This window comes from Aristolochia californica, unplaced genomic scaffold (assembly GCF_029961685.1).
Source record: "Aristolochia californica isolate CCGP_79_NKW_82.1479 unplaced genomic scaffold, dmAriCali1.0.hap1 SCAF_14, whole genome shotgun sequence".
NCBI lineage: Eukaryota > Viridiplantae > Streptophyta > Magnoliopsida > Piperales > Aristolochiaceae > Aristolochia > Aristolochia californica.
The window spans coordinates 1,265,360-1,282,804 of NW_027181815.1; the positions used below are offsets into that span (position 1 = coordinate 1,265,360).

The 17,445-nt window shown below is 38.0% G+C and overlaps 2 protein-coding genes across 3 annotated transcripts; both read right to left on the reverse strand.

The window, feature by feature from the left end:
- Positions 1–5,707, reverse strand: LOC137950893 (histidine kinase 5-like). Its single transcript, XM_068797555.1, has 14 exons — positions 4,988–5,707; positions 3,769–3,825; positions 3,342–3,569; positions 3,104–3,197; positions 2,811–3,017; positions 2,455–2,585; positions 2,297–2,346; positions 2,091–2,187; positions 1,877–1,952; positions 1,629–1,732; positions 990–1,344; positions 514–902; positions 251–427; positions 1–148 (listed from the first exon to the last, which is right to left on the reverse strand). Exons 1-14 carry the CDS (start codon positions 5,705–5,707, stop codon positions 26–28), a joined length of 2,808 nt encoding a protein of 935 aa, XP_068653656.1. The 3' UTR covers positions 1–25.
- A 2,411-nt stretch (positions 5,708–8,118) lies between these two features.
- LOC137949861 (diacylglycerol kinase 3-like) lies at positions 8,119–16,398 on the reverse strand. Of its 2 annotated transcripts, XM_068796076.1 has the most exons (13): positions 15,773–16,398; positions 14,312–14,434; positions 13,728–13,865; positions 13,549–13,634; positions 13,336–13,423; positions 13,087–13,162; positions 12,885–12,967; positions 12,247–12,317; positions 11,012–11,089; positions 9,663–9,750; positions 8,824–8,940; positions 8,399–8,564; positions 8,119–8,250 (listed from the first exon to the last, which is right to left on the reverse strand). In XM_068796076.1, exons 1-12 carry the CDS (start codon positions 16,121–16,123, stop codon positions 8,406–8,408), a joined length of 1,458 nt encoding a protein of 485 aa, XP_068652177.1. In that variant the 5' UTR covers positions 16,124–16,398; the 3' UTR covers positions 8,119–8,250; positions 8,399–8,405. The 2 variants fall into 2 exon arrangements, with proteins under 2 accessions (XP_068652177.1, XP_068652176.1); XM_068796075.1 differs by having other exon boundaries at positions 8,119–8,564.
- Between the last annotated feature and the right edge of the window lie 1,047 nt (positions 16,399–17,445).

A 17,445-nucleotide genomic window follows, 5' to 3' on the forward strand; every position in this document is an offset into this window, starting at 1 on the left:
CAAACCACTAATATACTGACTTTTATCATCGCAAATACTGTTGAAGACATTGTTTCAATTTCTGAAATGTCACAGGCTTTGATACAAAGGAGTCCATGCCATTAGCAAGGCATTCCGCTGCACTTTCAGCTAATGCATTTGCTGTCATCTGCACGAAGCCAAAATATTTTATTTAAATTCTACTTACTTGGCAGCAAATAAATTTTTATCGGAACAAAAACTGCTACGTTTGAAGTGTCAAATCAATTACCGCAACTATAGAGATTCTCTTTCTTGGTGTTCCCATAGAATTGCTCGATAGTGAATCCAAACAAGGTAGGCCTAATTGAATTCCAGCCTCCACAGCTGCACCCCAGTTGCCGTTTTCTTCAAATGAGCGAATTATCCTTGTTGCTTGAAGGCCATCCATGACGGGCATACAAACATCCTGTATGATATGCACAAAAATGTCAGCTATCAATGCATACGACTAGTTGCCTGACTAACAAAAGAACAAGATTTTCAGGGAAGTACCATTAGGACGAGATCATAGTTGTAAGAATGAACAGCCCGAACAGCCTCTAAGCCATTATTCACGACATCTATGGTGTGACCCAGCTGCTTCATCATAGATTGTGTCACCATAATATTAATCTTGTTATCTTCTACAAGAAGAATTTTTGGTTTTGAAACGGATTTGGGTACTTCTGACTTGTCTGGCTTGATGCTATCAGATTTCTCAGTATTGCCTCCCTGAGAAGTACTTTCTCCCTCGCTACTTTCACTCCGATGAGACTCCTCCTTGATCTTTTTACAGTCCGGAGAGTGTGAACCACTTTGGCTATTACTTGGACACGTTGAAGAACCATTATATCTATTCATAACAAGACCACTTGTGTTAATGCGCCGTGTTTTGCCTTTCCCTGTTAGCTTTACTGCATCAGGAGGTCTCTCCTGCCTTACAGAGATTTCAGTAACAGATGATGTTTCAGTGGCATCAGCAACTGAACATGCATCCTCGAGCAAAGATGAATCTCTTGATGTGCAATTACTTGAGGGTAAGAAATAAGAATCCTCCAGTGAAGAATTAAGCTTACTTAAAGGATCATATCCATTATTCGCCCTCACTGTTGCTCCACCCGATGAGAATAGAGAACCAACTGCATTGGGTTGGAAGAGGAAATACCCACTAGTGGCATCATCAGTGACAGGATCAGAAGAAGCTTCATCACCCATGTCTGACAGGTCATCAGCATCGTCAGATTGTTCCCGTTTTGGGGACAACTTACATGGTAATACAAATGTAAAGGTTGAACCGCAGTTCTCTTGGCTGCTCACATTGAGATGGCCTCCCATCAGTTCAACCTACCCAAAATGGAGTTTGAAATTTAGAGTAAATATATATCTTTGGATAAAAAATCCAACTAACTGGTTATGTAGAATTCCTTGAAATATCCACTCAATTAGTACAGTACTTAATAATCTTCTCTTGCTAAATAAAGTTCTCAAATTTTCTTTTTTATTTCAATTATAGTTCATAACAACAACAGTAGCGCTTTTTTTTTTAACTGATACCCAATTGTAAGTCCAGAAAAAGAAAGTTATTTTAGTAAAAGTGAGAACAATGACAAAAAAATAAGCAAACTCACCAGTTGTTTGCAGATTGCAAGACCGAGCCCTGTTCCTCCATATTTTCGTGCATGATCTGCACTGACTTGCATGTATTTTTTAAACAATGTTGGTAAAGCTTTTTCTGTTTCAAGAAACAAAAAAACTCCAGTGAGCTCATTGACATATATTCAGATAGTTGTAGCCATGCAGCATGACAGAATGACCATGAAACAGACAAGGGAGACCATTCAGGTGGGAAGATTTGGGAAGGGGAATACTGTTATACCTGGAATTCCAATTCCTGTGTCATATACATCGCAGTGCAGCCATACCACTGCATCTTGTGGGTGATGCTGATGCTTCTCTGAATCTTCATCCATTTTAACCGGTATTCTTTGCACTTCATGAGTTCCAAAATGATCATGATCCTCCCCAGGTGGGTATGAGGTGGTCTGAGTTGCAGCAGGTGAGTTCTCTTTTCTTGCATTGTTTCCTAAAACAGTAGAAAGATGCCCGTCCCTGAAATCTAATTTTTTTCCTGGCACCACTTGTAGGTTTATTCCAACCTTCCCTTTAAGTGTGAACTTTATTGCATTGCTGAAATAAAGAATGAGAAGTTTGTTAGGATATTAAATGAAAAGGCAGTACAAACATGTATGGTTTTTGCTCAGGAGATCTAAGTAAAAATGAGAAATAAAGAATTTACCTGATTAAGTTGGTGAGTATTTGACGAATTCTTAGCACATCACCAACAATCTAAAACAGAAAAAATTAAATATACAACTTGTGTGAGCCATATTTTAGAAGAGAAATATTAGATTCGGCATCAAAATATATTCTGAATCAGGTGCTAGTAACTGTTACCTCCAGTGGAACATCATTTGCTACATGACCTTCTAAGGTTAGCTCTTTCTTTATTGATGCTGCAGCAGTCTGTAGCACATGTTTTACAACCTCTCTCGGTCGGAACTTTGCAGCTTCCAATTTCATAACTCCTGAAAGATAAAAGTATAAACCATGTTTTGGAGGTACTGGTCAGGTATCCAGGTACAAGAATTTGAAAAAGTTACAAGCTTCATATGATGGAGATAAAATCTTTTTAACCTATCACTAAATCATGTATCTGTATCATAAATGACATCTGAGGATATTATATCTATTCCTGAGATACTTCAGTTCAGAGTCAAGAACAAATCTCAGAAAATGTGGGACTGCTTTACCTGACTCAACCTTGGATAGGTCAAGGATGTCATTAATAAGTTGCAAAACTAAATCTCCAGAGGAAAGCATCACATCCAACAGCTGCCTTTGCTCTGGGTCCAGCTTTGTGTTGGAAAGAATTTCAGCCATGCTTACTACCCCAGTAAGTGGAGATCTTATCTCATGAGACATGGTCGCCAGCATTTGTTTTGCCCGCATGGTTTCCTCTGAAGAAAACAAAGAAAATGGTGAGTTTTATCTGACTCTTAGATCAACTTATATGAAATAGTATAGCAAGTACAATTGAATTTACCAGTTATGTGAATTGTCTTGTTCAGCTCTTTCTCTTTGGCTCTTTGCACAGCTATCTCTTCTCTAAGCTTTGCCATTTTTTCCCTTCTGATGACCTGTAATATTATGAAAGTGTTGACAGTTCTCTTAGTAATAGACAAAAATAGAACAATCTGAATATCAATGATTGTGTTGGATGTGATGAAGTGTATGAAGACTTGACTAAATAAGCTTATAATCCAAAGTTGGGGATGAGTTACCTGATCCGTTACATCCATCCCCATATAATTCACACCTATGGTATCTCCTGTCTTGCTAAAGACTGGCTCAACATATATCAAAAATGTCTTTGAGCCAAATAATTTTGTTTCAAATGTAATTTCCCTTTTTGCTGGCAAACCCCTCTCCATGACCTCTTTCTTGAAATCTTGAGACTCTTTCACACCAGCTCCAGAGAATATCTCAACATCGGTTCTACCAATGATGTCCTGAAATGTAAGACATTAATCTTATTTAAACCTATAGAAGCAAAGAAATACTCGTTTTAAAATGAAAAGCCACTGTGGGATTGATAAAAAAAAGGTGCCATTAATAGTATCAAAATAAATGTGTTCTGCAAGAATAAACACAACAACATACATAGTTACATCCAACAAGCCTTAAGAGGAAGAATAGACAAGGAATTACCTCTTCATGCAAACTTGGAAAATGATTATAGATGAACCGGTACCTTAACTCTTTATCCTGAAAAAAGTTGTGAACAATAAAAATGTAAGTCCTTCTAGCGTTGCTATTATTTTCTGGATGATTTCCACTTATGATGGTTCACAAGGATGTCATTTCTTTTAATCAATTGACTTGATTGTGGATCTTTTGATATGTATTCCACAAGTAGGTTTTATCCATTCATAAGGTGGGATTGAACAATTATTCTTGCTGCAAGAACATTACCTACTCTGCTTTCTGCAAAATATTGATGGAATTTGATGAACTCATTACCAGCTAATGACTTCACTTACTTGTCACACTGGTTTTAGAAGATTTTGGACATTGGAAACAATTTGGTGCCAAATGAGCATTTACATCACTTAAGTTGAACTGTTAACTTGAAGGCTCAGACTTCTCTTTGTAATTTTCAAGCAAATAATGATCTCAAAAAAAAAAAATTTAATCGAAGGAATGTACCCAATTATGAATATTCAATACAGATAATGAAGTATATATACCAGAATATTAAACATTTGGACTCCTTGAGAAAAATAATGCAAAGATTCTAGATGAGGATGAGCTTTTTATGCATAACCCAGGTGCTACAAAATGGTAATATGGAGCACTTATATTACTCTACAGTTACATAGGGCTCAATCAAACCTTGTTCTGTTTTTCATGAAATTGATACATATGCAAACAAGTTTACCTAGGTAACCAGAGCCAGAAGAAAACGACAAGCAATTATTGAAGTATTCCATGAGATGCAATCGGTCATCTAAACGAAATTAATGAAAAGCACGTGCCTAATATGAGCCATAGTGATGTTTCGAATAACCTAAGGCCCCTCAAAATAAAAAAGAGAAAAGCACAAGTTGTTTCATAAGTATCTGCAAGGACTACTATCTAATAATGCCCAAAAGTCCAAATTCAAGTCCCAAAACCAGATTGATATAATCCAACCGTATTTTGAGAGTATGGGATATGCGTGGTGGAGAAGACCTAATTAATACTTCATATTATACTGAAATTTCAGAAATGCCTCAGACAACAACAATCTAACTCCTTATTACTGTATATAGTCACTAAAATAATATACCATAAAGAAATATAATAGTGGCAAGTATGCAAATCCCATTGTGATCCACAATTGTCATCCATAGTGGATGGTTAATCGAAGAGCAAACATCAAGATTACCTGGTGGCCAATAACAACCGGTGCATTCTGGAGGACAAAATGCAAAAAGTTATCTGCTCTTTTCAAAATCTGAGACAATTCTTCCACAGGTGAAGTCTGTCTTTCCATATTCTTTATATTTTCCTGCAGCTTCTCCTGTAGTATCTGCTCCCTTTGCATACTTGCCTCCAATAGTTTGTCTAGCTGCATGGCCTTCTGCTTCCAGTACTTAATTGTGTCAAATTCGGCATCTACTTCAACCTTTTTATTTTGCAAAATCACATCACTTTTCCTCCTGGGTACAGCTTCCCAGATATCATAAACCTCATCTAAAATGGATATTGATCTCTTATCACCAACATAATTCTCTTCCTCAAACTTGTGAGCCTCCAAAATTTCCAGTTTCTTGAGCTCAACTTCCTTCCTCTGTTTGCTTAAAATGTCTAGCTCTTCTTTTAGGAGGCGAACTGCATTAGCCTGCTTATATTCCCAGTGCTTGACAAGGATGGCCAACTGGGAAGAACCCTTCTCACTGTAATTGGTAAGCTCGAGAAGTCTCTGGAAATCTACAATAGAAGGTTCTTCAACAATATTAACCTCTTCCAACATATCTTGGTCTGCTCCAGGCTTTTCTACATTGAATTGCTTTGCAGCTTCTTTTCCAAGATCCTCAGGCCACATGGACGGGAGGACTTCGATCTCCATTTCTTCTGGTAAATCACCTCCCATCTCACAAACCATGAGAAAGTCCAATCTCACATCAGACGTCAAGGTCCTGACGAGGTAAAAATTCCTGCCGGTCGTAATCCAATTCTTTATCAACTCATGCCGGTTTCATCTGAGGAATGAACAGGTCCTCTAGAAAACATCTGGAGGTGTTTGTAGTTTCTCTGATGTCTTGTTCGTAATGGACGGCTTAAAATCAGATGGAGACACCTACATATGAAAAAAAAACTGTATTGAATTGGAAATATTGTGAAAGGAGCAAACAATTTGAATGATGCTGGCTATACTAAGTACTAACAACAAAAAAGAAATTTGATACTGAAACAAAAACTCAATACTTGATATCGTAATGGGAAGGATGTAACTAATGAAAGTCGACATGACACTCTTAAGTTAACGGAACCCTCTGAATGAGAGAAGGGTGGTCTTCATGTTTCCCGCTTATTCAGGAGAAATTTTCAAGGAGATCATAAATCTCTTTGACTCTGCTATTTTCCAGAACCCGACTCCGAATAAGTTCAGGCATTCAACACAAACTCAAAGGATTCTGAGCTCATTTAGCGCAGCTGAAAAAGAACAGATCATCTGGACCACATTAGTCATCAAACTGAATCCCATCAGAGAATTCGAATGAATAGTTAAAAGAGCACCAATGAGAGGCAACTAAAATCAAACGGTTCCAAGGACACAAAATGCTCCGCGTTGTCAACAGCAGATTCCCTGCATTTGCTGAAACTAATGAAATCATGGTTTAATTCTGTACCAGGTGATCAGAATTACCTGAAAGTGAAAACGCGAACGTGCATTTGAAGCGAGTCTCGGCCTAGAAACGACCAAACAAGGGAGATAGAGAGAGAAAGCCAGCCCGAAAAGAAAGACTAGGAGAGAGAAGGAGAGGGCAACGACCATGTGATGTGGGGGGAAAAACAAAGGGAGAAAACCTCACGACGCCATGTGCTAGGAGGTCAAAATATTGTAGAAGAAAAAAAAACGCCCGACTGAGTTTTAATAATTTTTAATGGTTCTGTTGGTTGAGTGCGTGAAACGACCAATAACCGCCGGGGACGAGAAGGTTCCGGCCGTCGGCGGCTCCTTCGCTCTTCCTCACTCTATTTCTCAGTCGAGATGGGATGGAAGAGAGAGAAGGAGAGAGATTGGTTTTGGGATTACGAGAGAGGCTTTTTAAAATGCTTCCTCACCCTCTCACCCGCCCTTTTTTGTAACTAGCGTCGAAATGGCGACGAGCTTTGTAAGTTACTGACCGTTAGCTCGACACTTTTTTGCGGACTCCCGCTTAGGCTTTTTCGGATCTTGACACTCCGAAATCAATCTTTCCTTGAACCCTATAAAGGCCAAACAATGACACGTGGCCTACTTTTCGTCAATCTCTTCTAGACCTTGTTTTTTGGCCAATCGGATACTGGAAAGCTTTCCACCAACCTAATATTGTCCTCAATCATTACTACCTTTTCATCAAAGGTTTTCCCACATGTCTATTTCCCTAAATTAAAAAATAGTTTTTTTTATATTATTTTGATACGTTTTTGGATTTTTAGTTATTTAATATATTAATGCGTATTTATTATTTATAGTCTAATTTTTATTTAATAATTATTAAATATATTTTAAATATTTTACCAAACTCGTTTTTCTCTTGCTTAATTTAAATATACAGAATTTAATATATTTATTCTTTTTATTTAATATAATATTTTTTTAGATGCAATATAATTGCAGAAAAGAAAATTAAATTATTTTTTTATTCTCTAATGGGTTTTTCATATAAAAAGGTATCCTTTTCTTTGAAATTTTATAGTGGAGTTGGAAAGCGCTTTTGAAATTTCCGACGTCACCGATCCGGGACTGTTGATACGTTGGGCCCACAATTCAGGATAGTGGTCCCGTTTTCTATAAAATAATGCAGCACGTGCGCCAGCCTACCCAAACGTACTCCTGCAGAAATGCTGACGTCATAACTTTTTAGAGCCCAGCAATTCCACGTGGCAAGGAGCAATTCAAACTCGTCCAGCATAGTGACACGTGCACACGGACAACATTTTTTACTTGCTGTTTTCGATAAAATAATAAACGATAAAAGTAATTAATGACATGGGTCACATGGTCACCCTTAGCTTTCACGTGCCCCTCGAATCTTTTGCTAATGGGTCACATGATAGCAGCTTCTACGTACCTGGGATCGGCACCGTCCGTGAAGTGGGGGGTCCATTGATGTCACAGTAAAACGCTGGGATTAATGGAGATATAATTAAAAGCTAAAGCTGGATTATATGGTCAATAATTATGGACGGTGAGTGGAGTCGGTAAGCTTTTGTTTGGGGGTGAGGTGGAGCCATGTGTCCTTTGTTGGAGGTTCCCTAAACCCTAAACCCTAAAAATCTCTGTAAAATGTAAAATGGCTCCCAAGATTGAAAATAATGCACCATCTTAGTTATATATCTCCACTTTCCAACGATTACAACTAGAGTGTTCTAACTATACAAGTTCCATTCAATCTAAACAAGAGGAAGAGTTACAGAGCTTACGAACAACGGGCTCACCTGGAAATAAAATTTGCAGATTTTAGAATCATTGTTTAGGGCAAAAAGAATAGGGGAGTTTGTACTGGAAATAATAAGAGTTTGGAACTAAAGGATGTAATTAATTTACAAGCCCTTCAATGGGAGGATCAGTAGTGACAATCCAAACCTGAAAGTTACTCTCCATTGATCATGAAGGACTGAAAGGGCACTCTTTTAATCTCCACCACAGTTGAATATTGATTTTTTATTGGTTGTTTCCACGGCTCCCCATCCATCTGCATAAATGCTTCTTTCCATTGATCTCCCCTAATCTCCAGTCTAATTGCAGCAGCCTAAACACATCAGTTAAATGATAATTATGTGATTAGATCCGAGTACCAGAAAGAATTAAAAAGCCCTTGCTTAGTTTTACGGCCCGCATCATAATTTCGGCTTCATGAAAGAAGAGAGTTTGGAAGTTCCATGAAAAACTAATTTTCGCTCTCAACTTTATACAAAGAGAATTAGCAAGGAAATCAAGTAGTTTTCAGATGTTTTGGAAGTTCCCTATTCATTGTACCTATGTTAAAGATAAGGTCATAATGGTAGTACCTGTGCAATATGCTTTGCAGAAATGAGCTCCACCATAACAAATGACGCATGCCATCCTTGCTTGAGTCCAAAAATCTCTAGCAACCCGTCATCAGAATGAGCCTTGACAAAGCCTCTCTAGAGAGAATGCAATCATAATGGTTATATTGGGAAAACATGCACACACAATCTCTCAATAGATAACAAATCAACTGTTTATTCACACTCTCTCCATAGATATTAAGTTTATAACACTTTCGAGAATTTGGATATTCAGTTTCATTGATTGTGAGGGAGCTGTTAGTGGTGACAGAGTTCAGATCAATTACAGGCATGGAATAAAAATGGCAAACATTCTTAACTAAAACATGAAAAAAGTGCCTAATTTTTCTCTTCAATTCCGTCAATCTTACATACATTATACCACTATAGCTCATCTGACTCTGGAACACAAGATAGTAATCAACGATGAAGACTTGGTCAAGCCGTCTTTAGATAGGAACCATCTATACAGAAAGGAATTGTTCCAGAGTCTTTTTTTCTGACTATTATCCATAAAGGTTACAAGAAAAGATGAAAGAAAATCAGATCATAAGCAGGCCACCAAATTCCAGTCACAAATTGGGCTCATGATGCTATTCTTAAGTACTCTACAGAATCCATTTTCAGAATAGAGCATGGACGGTGGTTCGATTCCAACAGGGCATATATGTTCGTAAATTTCATGCTCCTCAGAATCAGGAATTGGCTTTTTACATTTGCAGTTCACTTTAAAAATTGGAATAAGTATCCCATTATGAGAATTGAAGTGCCACTTGGTTCACATTGGAGTGTAGAAGAGTTCCAAGGCAGAAAGGTACCTTCTCTAAATAGTCAGGCTTTAGGTTACCCCATGGATTCCTTCCACTTCCATAATTGTGTAAGTTTAAAGCTACCACTGCTCGAACACTGGAAAGAAAGAATGAAAAAAATCATCAGTCTAAATTAGTAAAAATTTAGTTAAATCAAAAGTCTTATAAATATAAATTAACTGTTCTAAGCTCTTCCAGACATGCACAGTTATACTAGCTTACCATTTCTTCACTTCATTAAGCTTTTTCAGCCTATCATAACTCATTATTATGATCCAAGACACATTGACTGCAGATGTGATATTATATTAATGAACAATACTTCCACAAATTGGGTTTTTATTTTATTTTTTTAATAAAAAATTCATAATAACAGAAAACTAGACAGGGTTCAGCCCAACAATTATAGGGGGAAAGAGGGCGAGACAACAAGCTGTTGCCAGGAAACACCTTTAGCCAAAAGATCAGCAAAACAATTGGCTGAACACAGTGTACGCTTCCACTGGAGAAATCCCATCTACAATAGTTTTAAGCCACCAAGGAGGAGAACATTGCTTTGAAAACAAGGAAAGAGCAACTGCAGAATCTCCTTCAACAATAACCAGAAGAGAGAAACTCTGAACATACAACCTGATAACAGCGAGCAGGGCAATGATTTCAGCTTTCAAAGAGTTGCTGAAACCAGCAGGACCAGAAAATGACACCAGAATGGAACTTGACTGACTCCTGATAGTGCATCCAACTCCAAACCGCACTGGTTGCTGATGCTATTACCATCGAAGTTTAGTTTCAGCCTATTGGGTGTGCAAGGGGGTGCAATGGGGGCTTTCTTCAGGCCAACTTCCACTGAAATTAGACTTTGAAGGCTTCAAATGCAGTCACTGTATCGACAATAGGTAACATGTGGAGGCAAAATATACCAGACATTGTAGGACAGTGTGTATCCTTTTGGTTGGGGATATCACATGGGTGTATCCTGCATCAGATGATAGAAACAACTAAAGGGTTTCATACCAGCTGCTAGCACATCTTCATGTACCTGGCATCAACAAGGTGAACCATGCACCTGATATCTGTTGTTGTTTTAGAACAGAGCATATGAAAGCATGCGTTTAGGGATAATCAAGTTCACTTTGACTGGAGTACATTAAGCCCGAGCCCAGTATCATTCCCCATTAGCAACCCAACTGGATGGAAGCTCCTCTATAATAACATTATCCTAACTACAAAAGGTCAGCTACACTCAAGCTTTCTCACCACTTAATACCTAAATATATAGCATATTGTAAATAAATTTTAGCTTGATATCACACAATTGAAGAAACAAATGTCATAGAAGTACTAATTTTGGAGCTTGCCTTGAAGGAACTCGAATCTGCTCCCATTCTGAGCAATTGACCTTCTTTATATGCAGCCGTAGAATGTTATTGAGTCCCCTGTGTAAATAAGGGCAAGCCAATAAAGCTCAAGGAAATGATGTAAAATAGTAAGTAACATCAAACTAATGACATTACATATTATAAGGGCCAAATTCTTGCAGAAACAGGAGAAGAATATTCAAGTGCACAAGAAAAGGAGGTGACACAAAGACTATCAAACTAATGAAGATGCGCCACCCTGATAAGACACTTTTAGAAATATGAAAGAAAATGACAAACTTCCAAAGATATATTTAAGTATGCTGCTATTTTCCAACATGGCAAGACATTTTTTTTTATTTGAAATGTCAATACATTTTTTAAATCTGAAATTAAATATGCAACAGCATTGTCAGTGTTAATAGAAATAAACTGCTCTTGTTCTTGCACAGGGTCCTAGATTCTAGTTGGATCATCTCCTTAAAAGGGTAGATTTGTATTTGATCAAACACCAGCATAACTAGTGGACACAAACAGAAAAAACGCCTTGCAATTACTCCATTCATGCTTGGGTTTCTATCTCCATTTCTATGGAGGGTGACAAAACCTAACGCTGGGATTACCAAGAAAGTAATAAATTAGTGCTCCTCATATGCTTCTACCTTTATTCCATCATTTCCTTGTTCAATCTTGTGAACGACTTGGACTGTGTAACTTGCAAAACATCACATCATGAGTGGTGCGTCCTCCAAGTAACCACAGAAGGGATAGTTCTAGAAGAGTTGGCTAAGCCAACAATACTAAGTACCAGAAAATCATGAGGCTACAACAACTACACTGATGTTATCAAGCACATATCAACTGGTCACTTTTCAGGGCAGTAGTGTAGTTCTATTTTATTTTTATTTTTTGAGAGGTGCGTGGCGCGATTCGAACTCGCGACCTTACTCACCTAATGTAAACAGAATACCACTAGACCAAACGGCCTTAGGTATGTAGTTCTAATTTCAATGAAAGAAATAAGGAAGATTATTTCTTTATTGCATTAAAATCAATTGTTGTGTTCTTGATAGAGACTATATCTCATTACACAAAGTATGCAAGTCTTTAAGATAATTATTTTTCACAAACTAAAGAGTCCAATATAAGTTTCAAAAGCATCTAAACAAACTCAGAGGAAAACAATAAAAATTCACTTATAAAAGAATAGAGACAATATGCTTCCAGATAGCTACCTCAAACCTGGATCACTTATGCATGGTGTAAAGAACCATCCTTGGGTGCAGCTATAACCAGAGTAAATCAACTGCAAAGAGTATAACAGAGTTAGTCTTATTGCCAATGTTTATTAGGGCTAAGTAAAAAAGAATATGAAACCCTTTCCTCATATCCTAACAAACAAAAAACAACAAGCGAAAAAATACCAAGTTCAGATACTCTTTTAACTTCTAATGGTACTATCTTAAGATCATGAAAAAAGTAAAAACAAAGAAGGTTGAAGAGAGAGAATGAGAGGGAACCTCTATTTATAATTTAGGTTGAATACAATTTACAACATTGCCCCTACTTTAAGTGAAAACCCTAATTCTCTATATCTCTTATTCTACGTGTCCTCTTTACATGAATGTTGGTCCATAGACATAGTTTGACATGTAAAACAAGATTACATTAAGAAATATAAATAATGACAAGGTAAAATGACAAAAATACCCATATTCTTGTTTTCCAACAAATCACTTCAACAATAAGAGGGATAAAAGATACAAGAATAACTACATGTACTTTCAATCAAGCCATTAAGTATGTAGAATGTTTCCTGATGTCCAAATTGTAAGGTGAAAGAAATAGTAAAATAAATACCTCCCAGGCATACCTTATTTGCTATTGGCCCATTTGCAAGGTAAGGTTTTTCATCACGTAAATGGTGGAAACCATAAGCTACCCGGGCATCCATTCCTGTATCAAAACAAGTAGAAGACATTGAACTAAATGTGCATTAAATTCAGCTGCTTTCTTAATAATGTCTGTCTTTAAATGACATAACTACTGGTTCTTTGCAGAGTTTTGGGTAGGACCTATGCTAAAATAATTGTAAAACACTCCTTCAAAACAAGTAGAATTATCTGGCAAATCCCCCTCGATATCCCCATCCTGCACAAAGTCAGCAATCAAACATCAAAATTAGGAGGAAAGAAAAGGAAAACCAAAAAGAAGAAGAAGAAGAAAAAACAAAATGTGAACTAGGAGTTAACACATCAAGATTCATTTCAGAGGAGAATGATGAAGTCAAAAAAAAAAGATGATCAAGATCAAAGAATGAAAACCTGATAAAAAGGAGAATTGTCTTTAATCTTTAGAGAATGTGGCAATTGAACTTTTTCCTCAGATGGCATTGATACCACTACTTTCCAACTGCAGCATAAAAATTAAGTATCAGATAGAACCACCAGTCTGAAACTTAAAAAGAAAAACAAATAATGGCAAGTTTAATGGAATCCAAAATCACTGTACTACAATTCCATCAAGAAAAAATTTACCTATCAAGACGGCAGATTGGACCATTCACTGCTTTAAAAAGAGAACGCTTGACTGCTGACCTCCATGCAAAAGGGAAAGAACCGCCCTGTCAAAATGATGAAAGGTAAAGGTTAATAAACAACTGCAAATAAACAAGCAGGAACAACCTCCTGCTAGATCAATAAGGCCAGTATCTTACCCAACCAAAACTCCTGGCCAGATCATTTCCTGTACCAAGAGGAATGATTCCCACAGGAGGAACTGGCTCTCGATTCTTCTCGTATAGCTCTGCAAGACTTCCAAGGACCCAACCAACAGTCCCATCACCACCTGCAACCTGCCCAGGAAAACCTCAGTTTTCTCCTCATTAACATACATGGCCTAACAAATATATTACTCGCTTTTTCCAAATCAACCACTGACAAAAGAAACAAATTCATCATGCGTCCAAAAACTATTGCATGAAACAGGAGCCTTATAATCTCCCTTGCACATTTTCTTTTTCATCGGAAACTACCATGCACACATAGATATGCATATCCAACTTTGAAAATATGTAAAATTCACTGCCCTTAATATCTAATTGCATGTCACGAGCTGAAAACAAAAGGGATGGTTGAATCAGATAGGTCAACAGGCAGCATAAAAACTCTCTCACATCCCATTGCATGAAGAGTAGGAAAACAAAATCATGCAACAAAATTTAACATAATTCTGAATAGGCTTCTAAGAATGAAAAGATAAATATGTGCATCATATACATGCAAATTGAAACTGATTTACCATGACCCTCAACTTCTCACGAGTCTCTCTAGCACAGCTGTCACCACAGTCAGCAATCCTTTCCAGACAAGCTAACCCATATCGGACAAAGTCAGTAGGCTTCACAGTTAAAATATCGAAGACCTGCATAACAGCCAATGCTCAGAAACAGTAGGTTTTGAAGTTAAAGTTTTATATATGAAAAACTAGAAATGCTCTCTTGGGCCTCTACTTTATATTCGTATCTTTCTCCTCTAAAGATAAAATCCAATCAATATTTCAAAGAAATGTAAACCTAGATAATCAAGATTCTTTTCAACACAATGAAGGAAAAAAGTTGTAAATGAGCTCAAGTAATAAATCCTTAGGCTTCTCATCGGTTCACTGATACTACTTCTCTCTGAAAGGAACTAGAGAGTAAGCTGAGCATCTTTCTCCTTATCACATGCAATTCTTTTGCTTGATTTCTCTCTTCAACTGAAAGTTTTGAGGACTGACAAAAGTCGTGTTTGAAAATTAAAAATTAAAATTCGGTAAGAGCTTGTTTTCATGAGTGATGTTGGAAAACATAAGTAGCGTTAATGAGAAAACTAAGCCAATCTGGTTTAGCTCTAGAACACGCAGCACCAATAAAAGAGATACAGAAAGAGGTGTACCATAAGTGATTATATTTTAAGGAAGAGGTACTGAGAAGCTGGCTATAACAAAAAACTAAAAGACAGAACAAACAAAGTCAATTGCAGGAAGTAAACTTTAGGCCAATGTCATAAATGACTAAGATGAGATTTTGCCAACAACTTTGGGGACGAAGTAAACCAAACAGTTTCAATCTCACATGTCCATTATCAAGGACAGGCTTATACTTGAGCCTTAGTTACTCCTGAGTTGTTGGCCACAGACATAGTTTTCTTTCCTTGTACATGTCAAGGGCAAGAGTATTATAGATGTTTACGAACTTGAAGATTATGTGACAAGAGGATTGCCAAATGGAAATGTTCTTACATTACCTAATTCACTGAAAGTGAGATCTTTTTCCTTCAATTTCTACGTTGCTATCTGCGTGACATAAAGTGATATATAGCTCCACCAGCTTACTTACGACTTCCAGTTCCTGGAGATCTTAAGAAAGGCCACATACACGAAGAAAGGCGAAATTCAAAGCAAGTGGCTACGAACTCATCTTACTTTTTTAACTATCCTATGAGCTTATTTACTGAAGTAAAGGGCAAAAAAAAAAAAAAAAAACAAAGAACCAGCTAGCCTTAAATTTCCCTGTTTCTTTCTTTCTCAAAGATACCAGCCCGGGTAACTTAAATAACGTGAAAGCATCAAATTGCTCTAGCAAAAGAAAATAAAGAAAGAGAGGGGGAGACAGAATCCCCGCAGCAGCGCACACCAACGTTCAACTTCAAACGACACAGCCCAAAATCTGAAGTTAAAGAAGAGAGAGTAAAATGACCCAAAAAAGGCAATGTTATTGACCTGTTCTTCGCCCATGAGCTGCTCAAGCCTCCCTTTGAGAATGGGTCCATATCGTCCTCCGCTACGAGAATTAATAAAAATAACCATGGGCGCTTCCGGGGCGTCCTGCGAACCAGGCGGTATGGAGGGCCTCACTTCAGGATCTTTTTTCTGAATAGCATCGATCATGGCAAGGCGGAGGTACTCGGGAATGAGAAGCCTCCGCTTGAGGTCCTCCTTATCGATCCGCATTCCCGACAAGCCACAGCCCCTGATAGAGTCGACAAGCGACGATCTCGCGGCGATCCGGGTAGAGTCTGTGGCGGTCGAAGTAGGCGATACAGGGACTCTGTCGCCGGCTGCGGAAGCCATTGTTCCCGATTATGAGATACAAAACGGGAATTAAGCTGCGGAGAATTCCGGGAGGAGAACTAAAACCAAGTCGGACGCGGCACTAGATTTGCTTCTTGGGATTGGATTTAATCCAACTAATTCAAAGCGACCAAAAATGATGAATATTAAACATTCAATGGGGGTGGCAATATTTCGACATACAGAGAAATCATACTGGAGATACATATTTTAAATTCCCGGAGAGGCATGGCGGCCGGTCGGTAATCAGCCCTCGTCCTCGGGTTGGGACTCGAGGGTGGGGCTTCTTGCCGTCTCCAGCCCGCTGTCGCCATTAAAGTTTACGATATTACCAAAATACCCGTATCTTTCTATCTTTTACATTTTTTACTTTCTGCCCTTGAACGTTAACAATATTACGGAGCCACAAGGAAACAATCGTGAATATCTGGAGCCTCCACCTGCAACAGCCATGGATTCTCTTCATCTTTACGGAGTATTTTACGTTTCTTGAATCGATGCAACTTATCCTTAAATTAAATTTAAAATTTCCTCAGCATGTTTATGATTGAGCGTCAATCATGGAAAGAAAAAAAAACGAAGATAAGTTGACATCCGGAAGAGGAAGAAGCTCGACAGCCAACGAGAGTGCAGACACTTTTCGTCTGTAAATAGAAGGGCACTATGGAATCTATGGATTACCCAGTACACCTGTAATACATTCCGAAGTTGGGTTGAAGAGTTAAAACGCTGCCACCCGTAGCACCGTCACTGCATTTATATATTCCAACCACTTCTTGAGTATTTCTCATTTATGGTTAACGCGTAATTCATTACTCAATTTGCCTATCTATTTTGCGAACAGTTGAGGCATTCTGGTCACATGGTAGCAATCAAGACGGCTTCCCATCGAGATTTTTTCCCCCGAATTTGTCGTTTTTTTTATTTTTTATATTCCCGAACTGATCGGAACTGAACCCGAATTGCATCGAATGCGGAATCGGGGATAGCACCTGCCTAGTTTAACGAAAACTGAGGGAATATACTGAATTCGTGGACAAAAATCAAAATAGTTCCGAATTCCGATTTCCGCGTGGACAAAGAAACGCGGAGGCGAACGGCCGCCGGCGGCGGTGGGCGAGACGATGACTTTGATAAGAGTCTGGAGGAAAAGTAAAAGAGTAAACGACGTGTTTGTCCGTTCTTAAAAGGTCTGTATGGGGTCCCAAAAGCGGGGCCCACACCATTGTTCTTTTCCGAGTCCAATATGGACTTCCACGCTGTTTTGAAGTCTGAAAAGTTGACCAGTTTCTAGATTCTTTTTCCTCCAGAATTTTCTAGAA

Bases quoted from the DNA above. Each gene is read 5' to 3' on its own strand.
- LOC137950893 (XM_068797555.1), bottom strand. From the start codon at position 5,707: ATGGTTTGTGAGATGGGAGGTGATTTACCAGAAGAAATGGAGATCGAA. The intron at 3,826-4,987 runs GTAATCTTGATG...AACTTTTTTCAG, and splicing joins CGGTTGTTATTGGCCACCAG to GATAAAGAGTTAAGGTACCG. The intron at 3,570-3,768 runs GTAATTCCTTGT...CTTACATTTCAG, and splicing joins TTCCAAGTTTGCATGAAGAG to GACATCATTGGTAGAACCGA.
- LOC137949861 (XM_068796076.1), bottom strand. From the start codon at position 16,123: ATGGCTTCCGCAGCCGGCGACAGAGTCCCTGTATCGCCTACTTCGACC. The intron at 13,635-13,727 runs GTAAGATACTGG...TCATTTTGACAG, and splicing joins TGGCCAGGAGTTTTGGTTGG to GGCGGTTCTTTCCCTTTTGC. The intron at 9,751-11,011 runs GCAAGCTCCAAA...CTTTCTTTCCAG, and splicing joins CAGATTCGAGTTCCTTCAAG to TGTTCGAGCAGTGGTAGCTT.